Genomic DNA, 22648 nt, shown 5'->3' on the forward strand with positions numbered 1-22648 from the left:
AGGCTTCCCGCCGAGCAGGGAGCCCGATGCGGGGCTCCATCCCAGGACCCTGGGATCATGACCTGAGCCGAAGGCAGACGCTTAACGACTGAGCCACCCAGGCGCCCCTAATTTACACTATTATTGGCATAGTATAAGATTGCCTGTATTCATACACCCTTGATAACAATGGTTATCTACTATTAGTAATCTTTGCTAACTTCATAGATGTAAAATTAATTTGCAGTTGTTTGGTTACTACTGGTCAAGCATTTTAAAAATCTTTTTGTGTGACTTATGTATTTTCTAAAATATTTTTCTAAAGCAGTATTGTTTTGAAATTTATTTTCTAGGTTCTTCAAGTATTCATTTATTCATCAACACACCATTTATTGAATGCTGTCTGTGTGACAGGAACAATTCTAGATGCTTCAGATACAGCATTGAGCAAAAGAGAAACTCTGCTGTCATGGTACTTACATTGTTGTGGGCCAGATAATAAATGAGGTAAGTGAGTTAAATATAACATATAAGGACATCTAGAATTAGAGAAGGGAATTAAGAGTTTAGATGGGGTAGCCAGGGAAGGCATCCTGAAAAGGTAATAATAAAGATTTGAAGGAAGTAAAGGAGCTGTTCATGCATATAATTGAGGAAAGGTTATTCCAGGCAGCGTGAACAACAGTTACAAAAGTTCTGAGGTGGGAACATACCTGTTAACAGCAAAGAGGTTGGTGTGACTGAAATAGAGCAAATGAGATGAAGACTAGTGAAATGAGAGAGGGTAAATGGAGGAAAGGAGGGCAGATCAGGTTGGATCTGGATAGGCTATATTATGATTTTGGCTTTTACTGTGAATGAGATGGGAAGCTGTTGGAGAGTTTTGATTATGGGAGTGATATTATTTGCTTATGATATAAGTGGATCACTTTGGCTGCTCTGATAAGAGTACTACAGGAGGAAGGATGGGGTGGGGGGCAAGGGCAGAAGCAGAGAGACCAGTTAGGAATACAACACAATAATTACAATAATCTAGGGAAAAGATGTCAATGACTTGGACTAGAGTAGTAAAAATGGTGAGAAGTCATCATGCATTAGATATAATTTAAAGATAGAGATGATACAATTTGCTGATGGAAATCTGATGTGGAATGTGTGACAAGATGACACAATATTTTTTAATCTGAGCAACTTCAAGAATGGAGTTATTAACTGAGAAAGGAACGAAAGTAGGAAAAACTGACTTGGGGCGTAGGGAGATAGATTTCAGTTTGGAATTTGGTATATGAAGCATGAGGTGTCCACTAGATATTCAAGTAGAGATATTAGGTTGGCAGTAGGATATACAAGTCTGAAGTTCAAAAGAACGATCTAAGATCTAGGCTGAAGACATAAATTTGGGAATTATCAGTATATAGATGATATTTAAAGCGAATGGACTGAATGAAATCAGTTAGAGGGTAGGGTAGGTAGAAGAAGGTAGAGGTGAAGGACTTACCTCTGGGTCACTCCAACAAAGTCTGGGAAATGAGAGGAACCAGCAAAAAGGACTGAAAGGAACTAGCTTGAATGGTTGGAGGGAAGCTAGGTGAGTTTGATATACTGGAAACCAAAGGAAAAATGTGTGTTAATAAGAACTGTGTCAGTGCTGCTGATAGGCCAAGTAAAATGGGGACTGAGAAGGGGATGTTGACATTAGCAACATGAAAGTCATTGGTGATCCTGAAGAGCAGTTTCAGCGGAGTATGGGGCTAAAGAGAGAAATGGAGAAAAAAAAATGGAGATACCAAGTATAGACAACTCAGGTTTTTCTTTAAATGGAAGAGGGGAGGGAAATGGAGGGGTAGATGGAGTTGGATTTAATCAGAGTGTTTGTTTCATGAACTAATTAGGAATAATGTGAGAGGCAAGAGTGTCTAAGTTGGCAGGAATTAATTAAATTGATGTGAATTTTAGGCCAGGTAGGTAGAAAAGTCAGGATAGGAAGGTGAGGGACAGTGGAAAATTGGTAGAACGAAGGAAGTTTCTGATGGGGTTGGAGAACTGTTCGGTTGAAATACTAGAGGAAGTAAGGCAGAGAGGAGGATATTTTTCCCTTTAGTTGTCAAATGTTTTCAAAATAGAACAATCCTTCTTTTTACCACCATACCAGTTTAAGAAAACATGGAAGATTATTAGCTATATTTCAGTAGGGGTTACAAAATGATGGTATTCGAGTTTTATATCCCTTCATTTACTGGCTGGAATATTTTTTAAAGAAAAAATTTCTGTCATCAATTCTTTGGTTACCTTGAGGAAAGTTTTTACAGGAAAAGCAGAATAAATTGATTCTTTCCCTTTATAGGTTTCAGGCTATTTATTGAATTGGTTCCTTAGCATTTTCCAGTGAGTTATTATTTTACTGTTATATATGCATAGATTTTAACATATTTGGTATGATTCAAACCATTGTGGTTATTTTCTTTGTGAAGCTCAAATTTTCCCATCTTTGGTTATCTCTTTGAGATGGTTTATAAGTCTTTCCAACACATCTCCAGAAGTCTTTGATAGTGTTCCACATTTCTGGTATGAAAGGTTATTCCAAGATCATTTTGAACATTTTCTGCCCTAGGCATGGAATCAAGCATTTCTTTATGGTGCCCTGATTCCTTTTATTGGGAAATGATATTTTGAGACCACAGTTACAGGCTTATTGTTACTGGCACAGTCATTGTTTCTAACTTTTTTTTCTTGGTGGACAGAGCTAGGAAATACATTCTTTTTATTTTTTTTAATTTTTAAAAGATTTTATTTATTTACTTTAGAGAGAGAGAGAGTGTGGGGGGGAGGAGCAGAGGGAGAGGGACAAACAGACTTCGTGCCGAGCACAGAGCCTGACTTGGGGCTTGATCCCACCACCCTGAGATCATGACCTGAGCTGAAATCAAAGTCGGATGCTCAACCGACTGAGCCACCCAGGCACCCCCTTTTTATTTTTTAACAGCTTGATACATTTTATCCATCTAAGGTGTATAATTCAGTGTTTTCTTTAAAAAATTCACAGATACACCCATTACCATAATGTAATTTTAGAGCACTTTTGTCCCTACTAAAAGAAATACCCATTAGCAGTCAGTGTCCTGTTCCCCTCCCTCATCCCAGTTTAATCAACCATTAATCAGCTTTCTGTCTCTATAAATTTGCCTATTTTAGACATTTCATATAAATGAAATCATACAATATGTCATCTTTTGTGACTGGCTTCCTTCACTTGGCATGTTTTCAGTGTTCATTAATTTTGTAGCAGGAAATATATTCTTAACTTAATGAGTTCATATTGCTATTTCAAATTCTAAAAATTTAGAATTACCCGGTTTTTACTTTGGTTTTATTTTTGTATGTTTTATTTGCTCGTCTATCCATCCATGTTTTTATTTCTATGGTATTGGTTGTTATTTCTCCTCTCTCATTGTGATTTTATTTGAGTCCTTTCTCTTCTCTCAATAATTCTGGCAAGAGGTTTATCAATTTTATTAATTTTTTCAAAGAACCAGCTCCCGGTTTCATTGATCTGTTCTATTGTTTTTTTAGTGTCTGTGTCATTTATTTCTGCTCTACTCTTTATTATTTCCTTCCTTCTGCTGGCTTTAGGCTTCGTGGTGTTCTGCTTTCTTGCCTTTTTTTTTTTTTAAGATTTTATTTATTTATTTGAGAGTGAGAAAGCATGAGAGCGGGGAGGGTCAGAGGGAGAAGCAGGAGCCTGCTGCGGAACGTGATCCTGGGACTGGATCCTGGGACTCGATCCTGGGAGTCCAGAATCATGACCTGAGCCAAAGGCAGTCGCTTAACCAACTGAGCCACTCAGGCGCCCTCTGCTTTCTTGCTTCTTAAGGTAGGCCTGTATTGCTGTATACTTCCCTCGTAGGACTGCTTTTGCTGCATCCCAGGGGTTTTGAACCATTGTGTTTTTATTTTCGTTTGTTTCCAAGTATTTTTTAAAAATTTCTTCTTTGATTTCCTTGTTGACCCATTCATTGTTTTGTTTTTGAAGATTTTATTTATCTGTGTGCGTGATCACAAGTGGGGGAGGGGCAGCGGGAGAGGGAGAAGCCGACTCTGCACTGAGCAGGGAGCCCGACACGGGGCTCAATCCCAGGACCCTGGGATCATGACCTGAGCCGAAGGCAGATGCTTAACCGACTGAGCCACCCAGGCACCCCGACCCATTCGTTGTTTAGTAGCATGTTTAACCTCCATGTATTTGTGGTCTTTCAAGATTTTTTCTTGTGGTCAACTTCTAGTTTCATAACATTGTCAGAAAAGGTCAAGGAGTCTTGTTTATATTCTATTTTGCCTCTACCATCTTGTTTCTCTCTACTTTTTTTTTTTTAGTAACTTAAAAATGTTTTAGTGTCACAATTCATTTTTTAATATGAGCAAATATGCTTAATGTGTGTATATTCATGCCATCCCTCTTAGATAAATTTTAGCTTACAATTTCCATGGTTTTTTAATCTCACTGTTCTCAGCTCATCTTAAATTTGAAGATTGGCTTGACAAGTTGAATAAAAAATGTTTTTTGAATTGTTATTGGAATTATATTAATTTTATAGATAATGGGAAAAGTGTTATCTTTATCATGCTCACTTCTATTTTTAAGCATGATATTTATTAACACTACTTTTATGAACATCAATAAATTGAATAAATTTTCTTGATTAGGCTCTTACACAGCTTTTGTTTGCAATATTCCTAGTACCTTAGTGTTTTTCTTGCTTTTGTGATTGTGAATAGGTTAGTTAAAATGCCACACAGATCTCCTACTGTGTTTAATTCACCTCTCCTGTTTAAGCATTTACTTTATAACCTTTAACTATTTTCCAGAGTTACTGTAAGGTTGATTCTGACAGGTTTTGCCAGCTCTTTCAGTTTCTGGGCAGACATGGAAGCCTAGAGTTTCCTACTCTTACATTTTTGCTGATGTCACTCCTATTCCTTTACTTTTCACCTGTCTGAATGTTTATATTTAAAATGTGTTTCTTGTAGGCACATATAGTTGGGTCTTGGTGTAAGTAGGCTCCACGCCCAGATTGGAGCCCTACATGGGGCTTGAACTCACGACCCTGAGATCTAGACCTGAGCTGAGCTCAAGAGTCGGACACTTAACTGACTGAGCCACCTAGGCACCCCAGGTTCTTGGTGTTTTTATCCACTTAACAATCTGTTTTTTCATTGGTGTGTTTAGACCATTTAGACTTAATATGATTATTTATATAGTTGCATTAATATCAACCATCTTTGTAACTGTTTTCTGTTTGCTCCATTTGCTATTTCTTTTTTTTCCCTTCCTTTGATTTCTGTTTTTCACTGAGCATTTTGTATGTTTCCATTTTGCCTACTGTTTTACTATATCATTTATCCTTTTAAGAAGAAAATTGGTGTTACTCTAGAGTTTACAATATATATTTTTAACTAATCCAAGTTCACTTTCAAAATGCTATAGTACTTTGGATATAGTGCAGGGAACTTTATAACAGAGTACAGTTGACCCTTAAACAATGTGGGAGTTAGGGGTGTCAAGCCCTGAGCAGTCAAAAATCCACCTATAATTTTTGACTCCCCCAAAACTTAACTACTAATAGCCTACTATTGACCAGAAGCCTTACTGACAACACAAACTGTTGATTAACACATTTTTTTTTTTTAATATTTTATTTATTTATTTGACACAGTGAGAGAGGGAACACAAGCAGTGGGAATGGGAGAGGGAGAAGCAGGCTTCCTGCAGAGCAGGGAGCCCGATGTGGGGCTCGATCCCAGGACCCTGGGATCATGACCTGAGCCAAAGGCAGACACTTAACAACTGAGCCACCCAGGCGCCCCAACACATTTTTTTTTTTAAGTTATCTGCATTATACACTGTATTCTTACAGTAAAGTAAGCTGGAGAAAAGGTTAAGAAAATCATGAGGAAGAGAAAATACATTTACACTACTGTACTGCATTTATTGAAAAATATCCCTATATAAATAGACTACACAGTTCAAACCTGTGTTGTTCAAGGGTTGACTGTATTCCCAAGTCTACCTTCTCATTCCTGTGACATTCCTGTCATCATTTCATTCATGCATGTGCTATAATCACCTAATGCATGTAAGCACCTAATCACCTAGTACAATTATTTCTTTAAATAAACATATTTTATATTTATTTATTTAAAGGTTTTATTTATTTATTACGGAGAGAGTGCATGAGCAGGGGGAGGGGCAGAGGGAGAGGAAGAAGCAGACTTCCCACTGAGCTCAGTCTCAGGACCCTGAGATAATGACCTGAGCCAAAGTCAGATGCTTAACCAACTGAGCCACCCAGGCCCCCCAATAAACATTATCTTTTAGATAAATTAAAAATGAAAGAGCCAGAAGATTTTATTTTACCTTCATTATTTCTTCTCTGATGTGCTGCTTTTCTTTATGTAGGTCCAAGTTTCTGACCTATATCATTTTTCTTCTGCCTAAAGAAGGCAGACACTTAACCGACTGAGCCACCCAGGTGTCCCTATTTCTCCTTCACCTTTTTTAAAGACGTTTATTTAAATTCCAGTTAGTTAACATACTGTGTAATATTAGTTTCCTTCACTTTTGAAGGATAATTTCCTCGGTTAGTGAATTCTAGGTTGGTGGGATTTTTTTTTAATACTTTAAATATTTCACTCCACTCTTGTTTTGCTTATATGGTTTCTGATGAGAATTCTGCTGTAATTCTTATCCTTGTGGCTGTATCCATAAGTTGTTCTTTTTCTCTGGCTTCTTTGATCATTTCTCTCTCTCTCTCTTTCTCTCTTTTTTTTCTTTTGGTTTTCTTTAATTTCTGTATGATATGCCTGTGTATGGATTTTTGGTATTTACCCTGCTTGGTGTTTTTTGAGCATCCTAAATATGGGAATAAAATAGATCCAGAGAGGGAGAGATCTCTCAGTCAAGGGATAAAGTAGTTCTTTTTTTTTTTTTTATTAGAGAGAGAGAGGGAACGCAAGCAGGGGGAGTGGGAGAGGGAGAAGCAGGGTCCTGCAATTTCAAAGCAATAGAAGTCATTTAAAACAGCTAAGCAGGGTCCTGCTTCTCCCTCTCCCAGGACCCTGGGACCATGACCCGAGCTGAAGGCAGGGGCTCGATCCCAGGACCCTGGGACCATGACCCGAGCTGAAGGCAGATGCTTAACGGCTGAGCCACCCAGGCGCCCCAAAGTAGTTCTTAATTTGACTTCTTTAAGGACAAGAAGGAATTGGTTTAGTGAATGATGGAGCTGATCAGTAATCAGGACAGGGTTTCCAGGTGGTGGGGAAATGATATACAGTGGCTTTTAAAGGGAACAAGTGCTCTTTTTTTTTTTTCTTAGCTTTTTTTAAAAAAAATTTTTAAATGTGAGTGTAGTTGATAAATGCTCTCTACTTTTAAAGAAAGACACATAATTATAAATGGCACATCCTGCATGTGATTTAAACATTTGTTGCCAAATGGAATCCACAGACACATGAAAGTAGTGGCGTGAAGACTGGGGAAAACTTGGGGTGGTGGTGGAAATAAAATACTCAGTTACCACCATGGAGCCAAATCCCCAGTGTGCAAGTTAGCTCAGGCTATCTAGAGAATTGCTGTGTAAATGTAGCCAGGGGTAGGGCTCTCAATGATTTTTGGATATTAGGCAAAATTTGGATTCAGGCAGTCATAGATGGTGATGGTGGTGGTGGCGATGCCTAAATTGTTATGTGTATTTTAACTGTATTGGAGTTCATTTTAGGAGGTAATAATACATGGTAGTTCAGAAATTGAACAAATTGCTCTATATCACAGTAAGTTCTTTGCAAAGGAGGAAGATAAATAACATTTGCAATGACTAGCACATCTTGTCTGAGATGTTACAACAACTATAGCACAAAGGATGGGAGGGAGGAATTTGGAATGGATCATTATAAATTTACTCTAGTACAAGTAAAGCAGTGTAGTATATTGTAAAACTTAGGGAAACCACTAACATTTTTTTAAAGAGGTACAAATAATAATTCAGTACAAGAGAAAAATGGAATAATAAAAAGTACTCAATTAAGCCAAGCCAAAGCAGAAAATGTGGGGACAAAGAAACGGAACAAATGGAGCAAATAGAAAACAGCTAAGATGATAGATTTTAATCCAGCTATACCAATGATTATGTTAAATGTTGATCTAAACACACGAGTTAAAAGATAAAGATGTTTAGCAACATTGGATAAAAGATCTCCTAAATGCTGTTTACGAGAAACCCATTTTAAATATAAAGATTGATGCATTGAGAGGAAATGACAGAGAAAAATATATCAAAGATATATGAACCAAAAGGAAGATAGAGTAGCAATTTTAATATTAGACAAGTAGATTTCAAAACAAGGAATATTATCAGGGATGAAAAGAGACATTATGTCATGATAAAGGGGTCACTTCTCTAAGAAGACATGACAGTTCCAAAATGTAGGTGTAGCTAACAAATGAAGCAAAACCTGATAGAACTGAAAGGAGAAATAGACAGATGCACACTTATAATTGGGAGCTTTAAAGCTCCTCTCTCAGTAATTGATGAAAAAAGGAGGCAAAAGGTCAGTAAGGTTATAGAAGACCTAACAAACATTTATCAGCCAACATTCAAGTGTTTAATGTCAATTTTTTGGTGTTCAGATGTTAATGATCTTTATAGAACACTCCACCCAACAAGAGCAAAATATGTGTCTTCCTCAAGTACACATGAACGTTCACCAAGATAGATCATACTCTGGGCCATAAAACAAACTTTAGTAATTTCAAAGCAATAGAAGTCATTTAAAATGTGTTCTCAGACCATTCCAGAATAAAGCTAGAAATCAAGAACAGAAAGATATCTGGGTCATCTTCAAACACTTGGAAATTAAACAACATACTTCTTTTTTTTTTAATTTTTTTAATTTTTTTAAAGATTTTATTTATTCATTTGAGACACAGAGATACAGAGAGAGAGCATGAGCAGGGGAGAGGCAGAGGCAGAGGGAGAAGCAGGCTCCCCGCTGAGCCAGGAGCCCAATGTGGGGCTCGATCCCAGGACCCTGGGATCATGACCTGAGCTGAAGGCAGATGCTTAACCATCTGAGCTACCCAGGCGCCCCTAAACAACATACTTCTAAATAGCCCATGAGTCAAAGAGGAAATCTCGCAGGAAATTAAAAATATTTTGAATGGAAATGCAACATATGGGACAGCTAACTCAGTACTTAGAGGGAAATTCATAGTACTAAAATGCTATAAGTAATTAGAAAAAGCTCAAATCAGTACTGACTTCCACTTAAGAAACTATGGGAGAAAAGGAGCAAATTAAACCCAAAGCAAATAAAAAGAAATGGATATTAAAGACTACAGCAGAATTCAATAAAATGGAAAACAAACAAATAATGGAGAAAATCAGTGAATCAAAACTAGTCCTTTGAAAAGATCAATAAAATTGTTAAACCTCTGGATGGTCTGACCATGAGAAAAGGAGACAAAACACAAATTGCCATTTTTGGAGTTGAAAGACAGGGTCTCACTCACCTGACAGACCTTGAAAGGGACACTAAAGGAATACTACAAATACTCAAAGTCCATGAATTCTCCAATGGACCCACAACTATATGGTCAACTATCTTCAACAAAGCAGGAAAGAATATCCAATGGAAAAAAGAAAGTCTCTTCAGTAAGTGTGTTAGGTAAATGGGTACTTTTTTGAAAGACACAAACTACCAATATTTACTCAATAAGAAATAACCTGAATCATTGTATTATTAATGAAATTTGAATTTGTTGTTTAAAAACCTATGATACAAAAGTAACAAAATTAAAAACAAACAAGTGAGACTACATAAAACTAAAAAGCTTATGCATAGCAAAGGAAACCAACAAAATGAAAAAGCAGTCTACTACAGGGGAGAAAATATCTGCAAATCACATACCTGATAAGGAATTAATATCCAAAATATATAAAGAACTCATAAAACTCAATAGCATAAAACCTCACAATATCCAATTTTAAAAATGGGCAGGAGATCTGAATAGACATTTTTCCAAAAAAGACATACATATGGCCAACAGATACATAAAAAGATAAAGTGATATTCAGTGATTAGTGATCTTCAGTGATTAGGGAAATGCAAATCAAAGCCACAATAAGGTGTCACCTCACACCTGTTAGAATGGCTCTTATTGAAAAGATAAGGAATAACAAGTGTTGGCAAGGATGGAGAGAAAAGGAAACACTTACGCATTGTTGATTGGAATGTAAATTGGTAGAGCCAGTATGGAAAATAGTATGGAGGTTCCTCAATAAAAATAGAAATGCCATATGATCCAGCAGTACTACTTCTTGGTATTTATCTGAAGAAAACAAAAACACTAACTTAGATATATGTAACCCCATGTTTGTTGCAGCATTATTTATGATAGCCAAGATATGGATGCAACCTAAGTGTCCCATTGATAGATGAATAGGTAAAGAAAATTGTGTGTGTGTGTGAATGTATACATACATACAATTGGATATTATTCAGCCATAAGAAAGAATGAAATCTTGGGGCGCCTGGGTGGCTTAGTCGTTAAGCGTCTGCCTTCGGCTTAGGTCATGATCCCAGGGTCCTGGGATCGAGCCCCGCATTGGGCTCCCTGCTCCGTGGGAAGCCTGCTTCTCCCTCTCCCACTGCCCCTGCTTGTGTTCCTGCTCTCACTATCTCTCTCTGTCAAAAAAAAAAAAAAAATGAAATCTTGCCATTTGTGACAACACGGATGGACCTTGAGGGCATTATGCTAAGTGAAATAAGTCTGTGAAAGAGAAGTACTGTATGATTTCACTTATATGTGAAATCTAAAAAAAAAAATAGACAAACGCCACCCTAAAATACCAAGCTCATAGATAAAGAGAACAGACTGGTGGTTGCCAGAGGCAGAGGGTAGGGTAGAGGATGAGAGAAATAGGTGAAGGTAGTCAAAAGGTACAAACTTCTGGTTTTAAGTCCTAGGGATGTAATGTACAGCATGGTGACTATAGTTAACAGTACTGTATTGCATATGTGAAAGTTGCTAAGAGAGTAGATCTTAAAATTGTTTTCACACAATAAAAAAATTCTTGTAACTATGTAAGGTGTTAGATATTAACTAGACTTATTTTGGTGATCCTTTCACAATGTACTCAAATATCGAATCATTATATTGTACACCTGAAACCTATATAATGCCATATATCACTTATACTTTTTTTTTTTTTTTAAGATTTTATTTGACAGAGGGAGTGAGCACAATAAAGGGGAGCAGGAGAGGGAGAAGCAGGCTTCCCACTTAGCAGGGAGCCTGATGCAGGGCTTGATCCCAGGACCCTTGGGATCATGACCTGAGCCAAAGGCAGACAGACCCTTAACTGCCTGAGCCACCCAGGCGCCCCTCAATTATATCTTAATAAACAAAAAGACTTTCTAAAAAGGAAACTACACACCCGGATAATTTCACAAGTGAAATAGCAAACATCTAAGGAAGAAATCATAACAATAGTATATAAACTTTTCCAGGAAGTAGAAGAACCGGAACACTTTCCAACTCATGTTATGAGACCAGCCTTACCCTGATATCAAAACCAGACAGAGACATTACAAGAAAAGAAAACTGCAGACTAGTATTTCTCATGGACTTAGAAACAAAAATCCTCAACATTGAATTGAAAAATTGAATCTACCAATATAAAAAGGATAATATAACATGTCTAAATAGGTTCATTTTGGAAATACAAGGTAATTTTTTTAAAGATTATTTAAGAGAGAGAGCATAAACAGGGAGAGAGAATCCTCAAGCAGACTCCCCACTGAGTGGGGAGCTCAACACAGGGCTCAGTCCCAGGACCCTGAGATCATGACCTGAGCCAATATCAAGAGTTGGCCACTTAACCAACTGAGGCACCAGGTGCCCCAAGATAAATTTTAAGTTCATTATTTGAAAATTAGTTACTGTAATTCACCAGAAGAGACTAAAGAAGTATTGTATGATCATCTTGATAGATGAAAAAGAAGCACTTGACAAAATTCAGTATTTATTAATGAAAAAAATAATTCTCAGCAAATGAACAGCAGAAGGAAATGTTCTTTACTAAAGATCATTTAAAACAAAAACAAAAACAAAAACAAACCAAATCCTAGAGCTTATATTATACTTAGTGCTGAGATAATGCTTTACTTCTAAGATTGGCAACAAAGTGAAGATGTCCTCTGACACCACCATTGTTCACCATTGTACTGGAAGTCCTAACTAGTGCAATAAAGCAAGAGAAGGACAAAGGCATACAAATCAGAAAGGAAGAAATACAGCTGTTTCTATTGCAGACAACACAATTATTTAGATAGAAAACCTCAAAGAACCTACAAAAAAGTTCCTAGACCTCTTAAGTGAATTTAGCATGGTTGTAGGATACATAATCAGTATATAAAGTTAAATCATTTTTATATTCCAGCAATGAGCAATTGGAGTTTAAAATAAAAATTTATTAACACGCCCCAAAATAAAATACTTAAAAATAAATCTCACAGAATATGTGTAGGCAGGGGCGCCTGGGTGGCTCAGTCGTTAAGCAGTTGCCTTTGGCTCAGGTCATGATCCCAGAGTCCTGGGATCGAGCCCCACATCGGGTTCTCTGCTCAGCGGGAAGCCTGCTTCTCCCTCCCCCACTCCCTCTGCTTGTGTTCCCTCTCTCGCTGTCTCTCTCTCTCTCTGTCAAATAAATAAAATCTTAAAAAAAAAAAAAAAAGAATATGGGTAGGCACTATATGCTGAAAACAAAAAAAACTGATGAAAGGAATAAAAAATAAGTGGAGAAATATACTATATTCATGGATTGGAAGACTCATTTTTTTCATTTCTCTTTAATTTGATCTATGGATTAAATGCAATCCCAATCACATTCCTAGCAATCTTTTTTATAGATATCAATGAGGATGGAGGTGGAACCCAAAATGTAAGGCAGAATGAGACAAATTTATTTACTTGTACTATTATATAAATGTAGGACATAACTGTGTTGAAGGTGACAGAGAAGAAACCCTTGTTAAAAGCTCTCATTTCTTTTCCTCATTTGTAAGTCCTTAACAAAATATAAAGTCATTTTTGTTGAACCATCCAGTTCACATACTGTTGCTATTAGAAATACTTTTTTTTTTTTTTTAAAGATTTTATTTATTTGAGAAAGAGACAGAGCAGAGCAGGGGGAGGGGAAAAGGGAGGGTTAGAGGAAGGGGAAGGGGCAGAGGGAGAGAGAATCTCAAGTAGATTCCCCCCTGAGTGGGAGTCCAATGCAGGGCATGATCCCAGCACCCTGAGATCATGACCTGAGCCTGATGTGGGGCTCAGTCCCAGGACCTTAAGATCATGCATGACCTGAGCTGAAGTCAGACGCTTAACTGACTGAGCCACCCAGACGCCCCTGCTGCTATTAGGAATTCTATGATGAAATCCATCATGGGGCACCTGGGTGGCTCCATTGGTTAAGCATCTGCCTTCAGCTCAGGTCATGATCTCGGGGTCCTGGAACAAGCCCCACATCGGGCTCTCTGCTCAGCAGGGAGCCTGCTTCTCCCTCTGCCTGCTGCTCTGCCTGTTTGTGCTTTCTCTGTCAAATAAATAAATAAAATCTTAAAAAAAAAATCCATCATTAGGTGCTTCAAAGAAATAAACGGAGTCATTTTTTCCCCACTTTCTGTTTCTTGCCTTGAGAAATTTAATGATTTAGGGAAAGAGGAAAGAGAGTTGGGGGAGTCCTAATTGGTGTCCACTCTTAAGCTAGTTGATGACTTCAATTCACTGTAAGCAATTGCTCTTAATATAATAATTCCTTTTTTATCTGTGCCCACATAGACCCATGCCCATTACTAGAACTGGAACAGTCCTGACAACAGAAAGTGCTGGTATACACCCCCAGGTCCAAGGGGCTGCTATGTTCAGGAGATAATACGCAGAAAAAATAAATAAAATATCACAAATTTTTCCATAACCCTTCTCCCCTAATAAATACCTTAACTCCTGTTAGCCAATATTGTGTCACATTGTAACTCATAGCTGCAAGGGATGCTGGGAAAGTGTGTAACTGGAAAAGGGGAATAGGATTACTTTCACTGACCTAGATCAATCATGATTCATCCTTGGGAGGAGGTATATTGCCCTGTGAAAAAAATTAAAGTTTAGTTTTCAAGGAATAAGGTGAGGACAGTGGCTATTGTTGGTAACATCTGCCACATATGGCTTGGAATATGCTGGTTCTCTATCCTTAGCAAGGTATCACATTTTCTTTACAGGATTTTGCACTGTTGTTGCTGGGGAACTACTGAGACACCCATCTTATTCTGCTGTCCTCTTTTAAAGATTGATTATGATGGTTCTAAGAATGTGGGGTTCCCAGGGTCACAGTGCTTATTAGTGGTAGAGAGACTAGAAAGCAAATCTCAGGTCACTGTTCTTTTCCACTATAATTCATCTGTTCTAGCGATTTTTTAAAAAGATGCTTTAAGAAAAAACTTGAAAGGAGTGACAAAAATCAATTACAAGCCAACAACAACCAAAAAAAATTTTTTGCTGAATAAATTAATAGATTAATTTTCCTTAATCAAATTAAAACTGGGAAAGGGACTGTGCATGGGGACAGGGGAGGACATCTGTGTTGTTCATTATACACTGTCGTATTGCTTGAATTGATTGCAATGATACGTGTTTTCTTGATTAAATTTTATTTGGGGGAAAATATGTGAATTCTATTTTAAAAAACGAAATAGTGCTACTAGACTTGTAATAATATGAAAAACTATACCCTGTTTCTGTTTTCCCCATCCCTAATTGCTGATCCCAAAGAGAAGCACTTTGAGCTCCTAAGTGTGATTTCTTATATTTCTTCAGTTTTTCCAAATCATGTTGTTATTTGACACTTTTCAGATTTATATATATATATTTTACTATGGCAGATAAGAATTTAACTCTCTTATCACCACCAATATCTCTGATACACATCACTCAGACACAAACTTCTCCTTACTCCTTCTTTGAAATATATTACCATTTTGGTTAAATTCCCATTTAGTTGGTAATGTCTCAATACTTTAAAATACCTTAGTTATTTTGTAAATTTCATAATTTTCTTGGTTATGTTCTTTCATGAAGCTATATATCTTCCTGTTCCTTATGAACTGTTTTTTTTCTGATACAGAACTATTGACAAATTCATGGGACATCTCCCACATATGAACTTTTATTCTTATCCACCTTATGCCTAAGCTACGCATGATCATACCAGTCATCCTTATACCTATCAGCACCTCTGGTATGAATATTCTTGGCCTTTCTGATGGATCCAAGAATCATTTACAGGGTGACCTTTAGTCCACCTTGTGGGTGCAGGTTCTGAAACCACAAAGCATGCCTGGTCTAATGGCTTTTCTTCTCTTTCCCAGTTCTGCCTTTTCAAGCCCTGTCTTTTACCAGAAAGAAGAGGAAATGACTGAATCCCAGGTAAATTTTAAGTAGTATATTTGTTCTCTGCTTTATTCTACAGTGTAGTTTAAAAGAATTATAGTAATCCATATAGTAAATTGGAAAATCCTCTATAGTTAAAGCTTTTTCAGAGGAAATAGAGTTGGAAGATTAAGACCAGGAAAGAGTTAAAATATGGTAATGCAGGAATGCCTGGGTGGCTCAGTTGTTAAGGGTCTGCCTTAGGCTCAGGTCTTGGTCCCAGGGTCCTGGGATTGAGCCCTGCACTCTTGCTTGGGCTCCCTGCTCATGCTCGGCAGGAAGCCTGCTTCTCCCTCTCCCACTCTCCCTGCTTGTGTTCCCTCTCTCGCTGTCTCTCTGTTTGTCAAATAAATAAATAAAATCTTTAAAAAAAATATATGGTAATGCAGAAAGGTGTTCATTCAGAGAGATTAAAGTTGGGCTTCAGTTTTCAATTTCATTATTATAGGTGAAACAAACCAGAGCAAAAAATTCATTACATAATTTGCATTATAAATAAAAATGAACTTTTCCATTTAGGTAGTTTTTATTTGAGGACAATAATTTGCATTGTAAATAAAAATGAACTTTTCTTAGGAGAAGTAAGCTTTTCTTTGGTACCTAGGGCAGTAAATATAGTGTGACCTCTTATAGTTGACAAACCCAGCTATTTTGATGGTCTGTTTTGATAAAGGATAAAATAAAGAATATATGTTAAAATAGCCAGCATTGGAAAGAATGCAAATGAAGATTATCAGAAAAAGGAATAAATTATCCCTTTCGTGCAATGGAAGACCACACAACAATTTAAAGATTTTTTTTTTTTTTTTTAATTTATTTGAGAGAGAGAGAATGAGAGACAGAGAGCATGAGAGGGAGGAGGGTCAGAGGGAGAAGCAGACTCCCTGCTGAGCAGGGAGCCCGATGCGGGACTCGATCCCGGGACTCCAGGATCATGACCTGAGCCGAAGGCAGTCGCTTAACCAACTGAGCCACCCAGGCGCCCCCACACAACAATTTAAAAAAAAAAAATGACAGATACTGGTTACTCACAACAATATAGATAAATTTCACAAACACTGGAGTGAGAGAAGCCAGAGACAAAATAGATGGTTCCATTTATATGTAGTTTGAAATCTGGGAAAACTAATCTGTGCTAGAAATCAGGATAGTAGTTACCCCTAAAAGGATGTTAACTGGGAAGGGATATGAGAGAATCCTCTGGAGTGCTGAAAATGTGGTTATTTTGACCTGATTACATAAATATTTAAATGTATAAAAGTGTATCATGTTGTACACTTAAGATTAATGCATCTTAGGGGTGCCTAGCTGGCTCAGTCAGTAGAGCATGTGACACTTGATCTTGCGGTTGTGAGTTTGAACCCCACGTTGGGTGCAGAGATTACTTAAAAATAAAATCTTAAAAAAAAAATTAGTGCATTTTACCACATTATTCTATATGTGTCATACATAATTTTAAAGAATACTAGAATATCTGAAGAAATAGATATGTGTCTCTCAAATGACCCTACATAATTATATTTTTCAGTGAGTATTTGCTATAGATTGGGCCACAGACTAATAATTTCTGGTAAATTATTATAATTTTAGGCACTGAAATGTGAACAGAGAATATGTTTTATTTGGTTTACTGGTGTGTTTCCAACCCCTAGAACATTCTATGCCTGGTATGCATAGTTTTTGTGAATATTTGTGGTTTTAGTGACTTGAATCCATGGTTCCTTGTTTATTTTACTCTTAAAGTAAGTGATATCAGGATGCGTGGGTGGCTCAGTCTGTTAAGCATCTGCCTTCAGCTCATGTCATGATCTCAGGATTCTGGGATCAAGCCCTGCATCGGAGCCCCGCATGGGGCTCCCTGCTCGGCAGGGAGTCTGCTTCTCCCTCGACCCCTCCCCCCTGCTTATGCCTTCTCTCTCAAATAAATAAAATCTTAAAAAAAAAAAAAAGTTGATGTCTGCCTCCTCTTCAAGGATAATTCCTTTTCCTCAGAACTTCATCCTTCATATTTCCTTTGGAATCTTTCTCTTTACAGATTTATCCTGCACTCTTAGCTATTAAACATATCTCACTTTACTGCTATTTCACCCTCAGCTCAAAGCTTTCATATACTGAGATATACCTTTCTTTGATTATGTGTCCCAATTAGCAGCTTCTCTACTTACCCAGTTTTTTCTTCAAACTCAGTTAATTTTCAAAGTGAACACACTGTGTAACTTACAAAAGCAATAGATCAAGAATTAGAACATTACCCTAACAGCCATGAGATTTCTTCTGCACCTTTCCAAGGTCATCACCCCTATCCCAGGGCTAAGCACTATTCAACTGCTATCACCACAGATTATCTCTGCCTAAGTTTGAACCTTATTAATGTATATACTCTGTGTCTGGCTTCTTGTGCCTAATACTATGTTTGTCAGATTCATGTTGAATTATTGCATGTAGTTGGTAGTTTGGTTAATTTCATTGCTTTATATTATTCAATTATGTGAATAAAAGACAATTTTATTTATCCATTCTATTATTGATTGCCATTTAGGTAGTTTTTATTTGAGGACAATTACAAATATTATTGCTATGAACTTTCTTGTAGATGTCTTTTGTTGCACATATGTACACATTCTTTTGTATATAAACCAAAAGTAGAATTGCTCAGTTATAGGTCACATACATAGGTTACCTTTTATTGATACTGCCAAGCAGTTTTCCAAAGTGGTTGTCCAAAATTTCACTTTATAAGAAAGGAAAAGTCTGTGTTAATATCAGGTAAGATAAAAGTCAAACGTAGGCTTTAAACAAACAAAAAGAACAGTGTTTTAAAATGAATGCAATAGATAATAAAGATAAATAGTTTAGGACTGCTTCCTTATCAAATAACCTGCAGCAAATTTACTATAAGGAACACTGAAAATAAGAAGATTCATATCAGTAGGGAAACTTTCATCTGTCTTAGCTCAGGCTAGATGAGCTAGACAAAAAAAAAATACATATATATCTACCAATAATAATTTGATAGAGCTAATAGATTAAGATAGCTTATAGCCTGGAAACAGTTACTATCTCTTATTTGGATATTGAAATAACCTAGAAACTGACCGTGTATTAGGTGTGAATAAAATTCAATAAATTTCAAAAGTAGAGGGGCGCCTGGGTGGCTCAGTTGTTAAGCGTCTGCCTTCGACTTAGGTCATGATCCCAGGGTTCTGGGATCAAGTTCCACATCAGGCTCTCTGCTCAGCAGGAAGCCTGCTTCTCCCTCTCCCACTCCCCCTGCTTGTGTTCCCTCTCTCACTGTCAAATAAATAAAATAAAATAAAATCTTTAAAAAAATTTTTTTTCAAAAGTAGAAAAAAAGTAGAAACTATACATGGCAGTAGTTCCACAATGCAATTAAATATGAAGTTAATAATAAAAGATTCAAAAAGAAAAACATTCACATGGAATTTTTTTAACTAGCCTAAGCAACTCAGATCAATGGGGACATAAAAATTTGTTACAGAACATCTTAAAAAATAACAGAAGAAAACCTACAGGCTGAAAAAATATGTTAATAAACATAAAAGAATACACCATTCTAGTAGGCAGTGAAATGTGTGCTCAGAACTCCCCACACTCCAGCACATTAAGGTGGAGTGAGATAGGCAGTAGTTAGGATACTGTACCTATCCTAGAATGCCTACACCATTCACTGCCTAATTCTAGTAATTAGAAACAAAATGAGAAAATTAAAAAAGGAATTGGTAAGAATAAAGTTCAAGTCAGTGAGTTAGAAAAACACAAAATAGAACTAATAAAGAGCTGCTTCTTCCTCTGTCTCTCTCGTTTTTCTTCTTTATTATTTTAAAATCTAGGAAGAGGGAGGGAGAAGTAGAATAAGCAGCCACATACCCAGCTAAATTAGCATGTTTTAATATTTTGTCATTTTGCCTCAGGATTTTTTTCAACAAAATAATCAGAATTTTACAGATACTTTGTCCCCAGAGGCAGTCACTCTATCTATATCCATAGAGTTCATGGTTTTATATTTTTACCACATAAATTTGTATATATGAACACTACTTAATATTGCTCTGTGTTTTAGATTTTTAAATAACTGGGAACCTGATGGACTGCAACTCATCTTTTTTTTCCACTCCACATTGTGTTTTCAGACCTATTCATGTTAATATATGTCTTTTTGACTTTATGTCCTTTCCCATTGTTTTGATTTCCTGTGTCAATCCCACTCTATCTTAATTACCATATCTATATTATAATAAGTCTTGATCTGATAATGCAAATGAATCCTCCATCTTTTTCTTCTTCAGCATTGTCTTAGCTGTTTGTAGCTATTTATATTTCCTTATAAATTTTAGAATTAGTCTATTTCCACAATTAAAACTGCTGAGAATTTGACACTGAGTTATGTTTACAAATATATTATCTGCATATGAACAGTTTTCTTCATTTTAAATCCTCATACCCCTTTTTTTTCTTGCCTAATTATGATTGTTAAACGTAGTAGAAGGTTGAATAGATGTGGTGGTGAGTGATCTTTGTCTCATTCTCAGTCTTAGGGGTATATATTCAGTAATTCATGAGTAAGTATGATAATATGGTGTAGGTATTTTTGTAAATACTCTTCTGGTTCAAGGAAATTTCCTTTTATTCCTTGTCTGCTAAGAGTGTCATAAATTGGTGTTAAGTTTTGTCAAATACTTGTATATATGATCTTGATCAACATTTTCTCTGTTTTTCTGTTAATTTGGTCAATTACAAAACTAACCCGGTTAAACTAACCCTGGTGGGTGTATACCACTTGGGTATTTTTTTTTCCTGGAGAGTGAATACAGTAATTTATAATAAGGTATATTTGACAGATATCAGAACTTTTTTTTTTTTTTTAAGATTTTATTTATTTGACAGAGAGAGACACAGCGAGAGAGGGAACACAAGCAGGAGGAGAGGGAGAGGGAGAAGCAGGTCCCCTGCGGAGCAGGGAGCCCGATGCGGGGCTCGATCCCAGGACCCCGGGATCATGACCTGAGCCGAAGGCAGACGCTTCAACAACTGAGCCACCCAGGCGCCCCCAGAACTTTCTTGAAAGCAGAATTTTGTAGGTTGACTTCTGGCATTAGAAGGTAGAGTGGAACCAAGATATAAGCGCCTTGCAAACTTATTTTATTTAGCAGAGTTCCTGTAGCGCCTACCACAAGTACTCAGTGACTGCTCTTTGGACAGAGATGTCCAAAACTATGAAGATGAATTTTGCCCAATGCCAGTGCTATTCTAGTAAAGTCAATTTTGTGCTTATAAATTCTTTAGAGAATTTGAACATTGTCTGACTCTCATTTACCTCCTCACATCTTACTCCATATTTTTTTGTCCATTAACTTTATTCAGTGATTTCATATGTATAAGGGTCACAGAATTACTCATACTACACTGAGATGTGCATTAAAAATATAGTTTATTAAAAATATGTTATATCCTTTATGAGTTCTGTTTAACAGAATGAAAAAAAGCTAGTTTTAAAGCAGTCTGGTTCAAAACTTAGTACATTGTAAATTGTTTCTTTGAATAATTATTCAGTCATTTAGATTCCCCTCTGTACCCCCATCCTCTGTTAAGGTGGTGTCTGAGGTATGGAAAAAGATCTTTATAACTTGGGGAGGAGGATGGTCCCTGGTCCCTTCATGAATGTGAGCTGGCTGGTATCCAGTGAATCTGCTTTAGCTGGCTCCTTTTTTTGGCATTCTGTAGCTGAAGAATTTGTGTTATGTTTCATCTCAGTCATGGTACAAGAGCCTCTCCTTTTCAACTGTCCTCCTTTGGATCTTGCTCCCTTCATAGATTTCTTGAGTCTCTGTCATGTCCTTCAAAGAGTTCCTGGATTCCATATATCCTGCAACCTATGGGGCCCCCTTGTCTTCTGCAAGGGCCCTATCACACCCTACTCAGGATGTATCCTACAATGGGAACCAAAGGCTACTTAACGTCCTTCCAACTTGACGATGACACTTTGCCCTCCTAACTACTGCCTATCTCACTCCACCTTAATGTGCTGGAGTGTGGGGAGTTCTGAGCACACATTTCACTGCCTACCTCTCTACATCCATGGTCTTTCTTTTCTCTCCCAGGCCTCCACGGGGAAGGAGAAGGTTTTCCTCTTCCAATTTACCCTCTGTCTTTTCAATAGAACTAAAATGGAAAAAGGGCACAAGAAATAAGGAAACCTAATATAACTACACATATTTGAAGTCTGTGAGTGCCAGTGTGAAGCCTGACGTAGTATAAAAGAAGGCCATGGAAGGGCCCAGGGTATTGATGACAAAGTGGATCTATTCAGAAGTAAGAAAATTAGGCACTAGAGAAAGAATATCCCATTTTGTGCTTTTCTTGCCATATTATCTGTTTTTCATCTGGAAATAATAGGTTCATTTCTCCAGAAACATAGAGCAGAGTGCCTAGGAAAATTAAATTGACAAGCCTACTGCGTAATCTGCATTTGGCTAAGTCCTTTACTTGAGCTACTCATTTTTTCATGAGGATTTTAACTTATGTTTGGTGTCACTACCTTTGAGTCTGAGGAACTTGCTTTATTATTTCTGGTGAGGCCGCCTGCTGTGAATTCTCTGTTTTTGTTTATCTGGAAATATATTTCATATTCCTTTTCTTAAGGTGAAATTCACAGAATATAAAATAAATACTTTAAATCGAACGATTCAGTGGCATTCACTGAGCCATTCACAATGTTGTGCAACCACCATCTCTATCTAGTTCCAAAACATTTCATCACTCTAAAATAAAACCCCATGCATTAAGCATTTACTCCCCCATCCCATTCTCCCCCAGCCCTTGGCAACCACCAATCTGCATTATGTCTCTATAAAATTGCCTATTTTGTATAATTCATATAAGTAGAATCATAAAATATGTTACCTTTTCTGTCTCGCTTATTTACTATAATCATCTTTATTTTTGAAAGATCACTTTGCTAGATATATGATTATTAGTTGAGGGACACCTGGGTAGCATAGTTGGTTCAGCGTCTGACTCTTGGTTTCGGCTCTGGTCATAATCTCAGGGTTGTGAGATCAAGCCCCACCTTGGGCTCTGCACTGAGCGTAGAGTTTACTTGGGACTCTCTCT

At 37.0% G+C, this 22648-nt stretch overlaps 1 protein-coding gene across 1 annotated transcript in view; it reads left to right on the plus strand.

Annotated features, from left to right (window-relative positions):
- Positions 1–22648, plus strand: part of LOC102742263 (uncharacterized) — a 55786-nt gene that overhangs the window by 1844 nt on the left and 31294 nt on the right. Inside the window, 2 exon segments of the mRNA XM_006731411.3 lie at positions 333–486; positions 15457–15514. Of these exon segments, the coding sequence (XP_006731474.3) occupies positions 482–486; positions 15457–15514 (63 nt within the window). The 5' untranslated portion in view covers positions 333–481.

The sequence above is a fragment of the Leptonychotes weddellii genome, chromosome 16, assembly GCF_054177405.1.
Source record: "Leptonychotes weddellii isolate Sample4059 chromosome 16, ASM5417740v2, whole genome shotgun sequence".
NCBI lineage: Eukaryota > Metazoa > Chordata > Mammalia > Carnivora > Phocidae > Leptonychotes > Leptonychotes weddellii.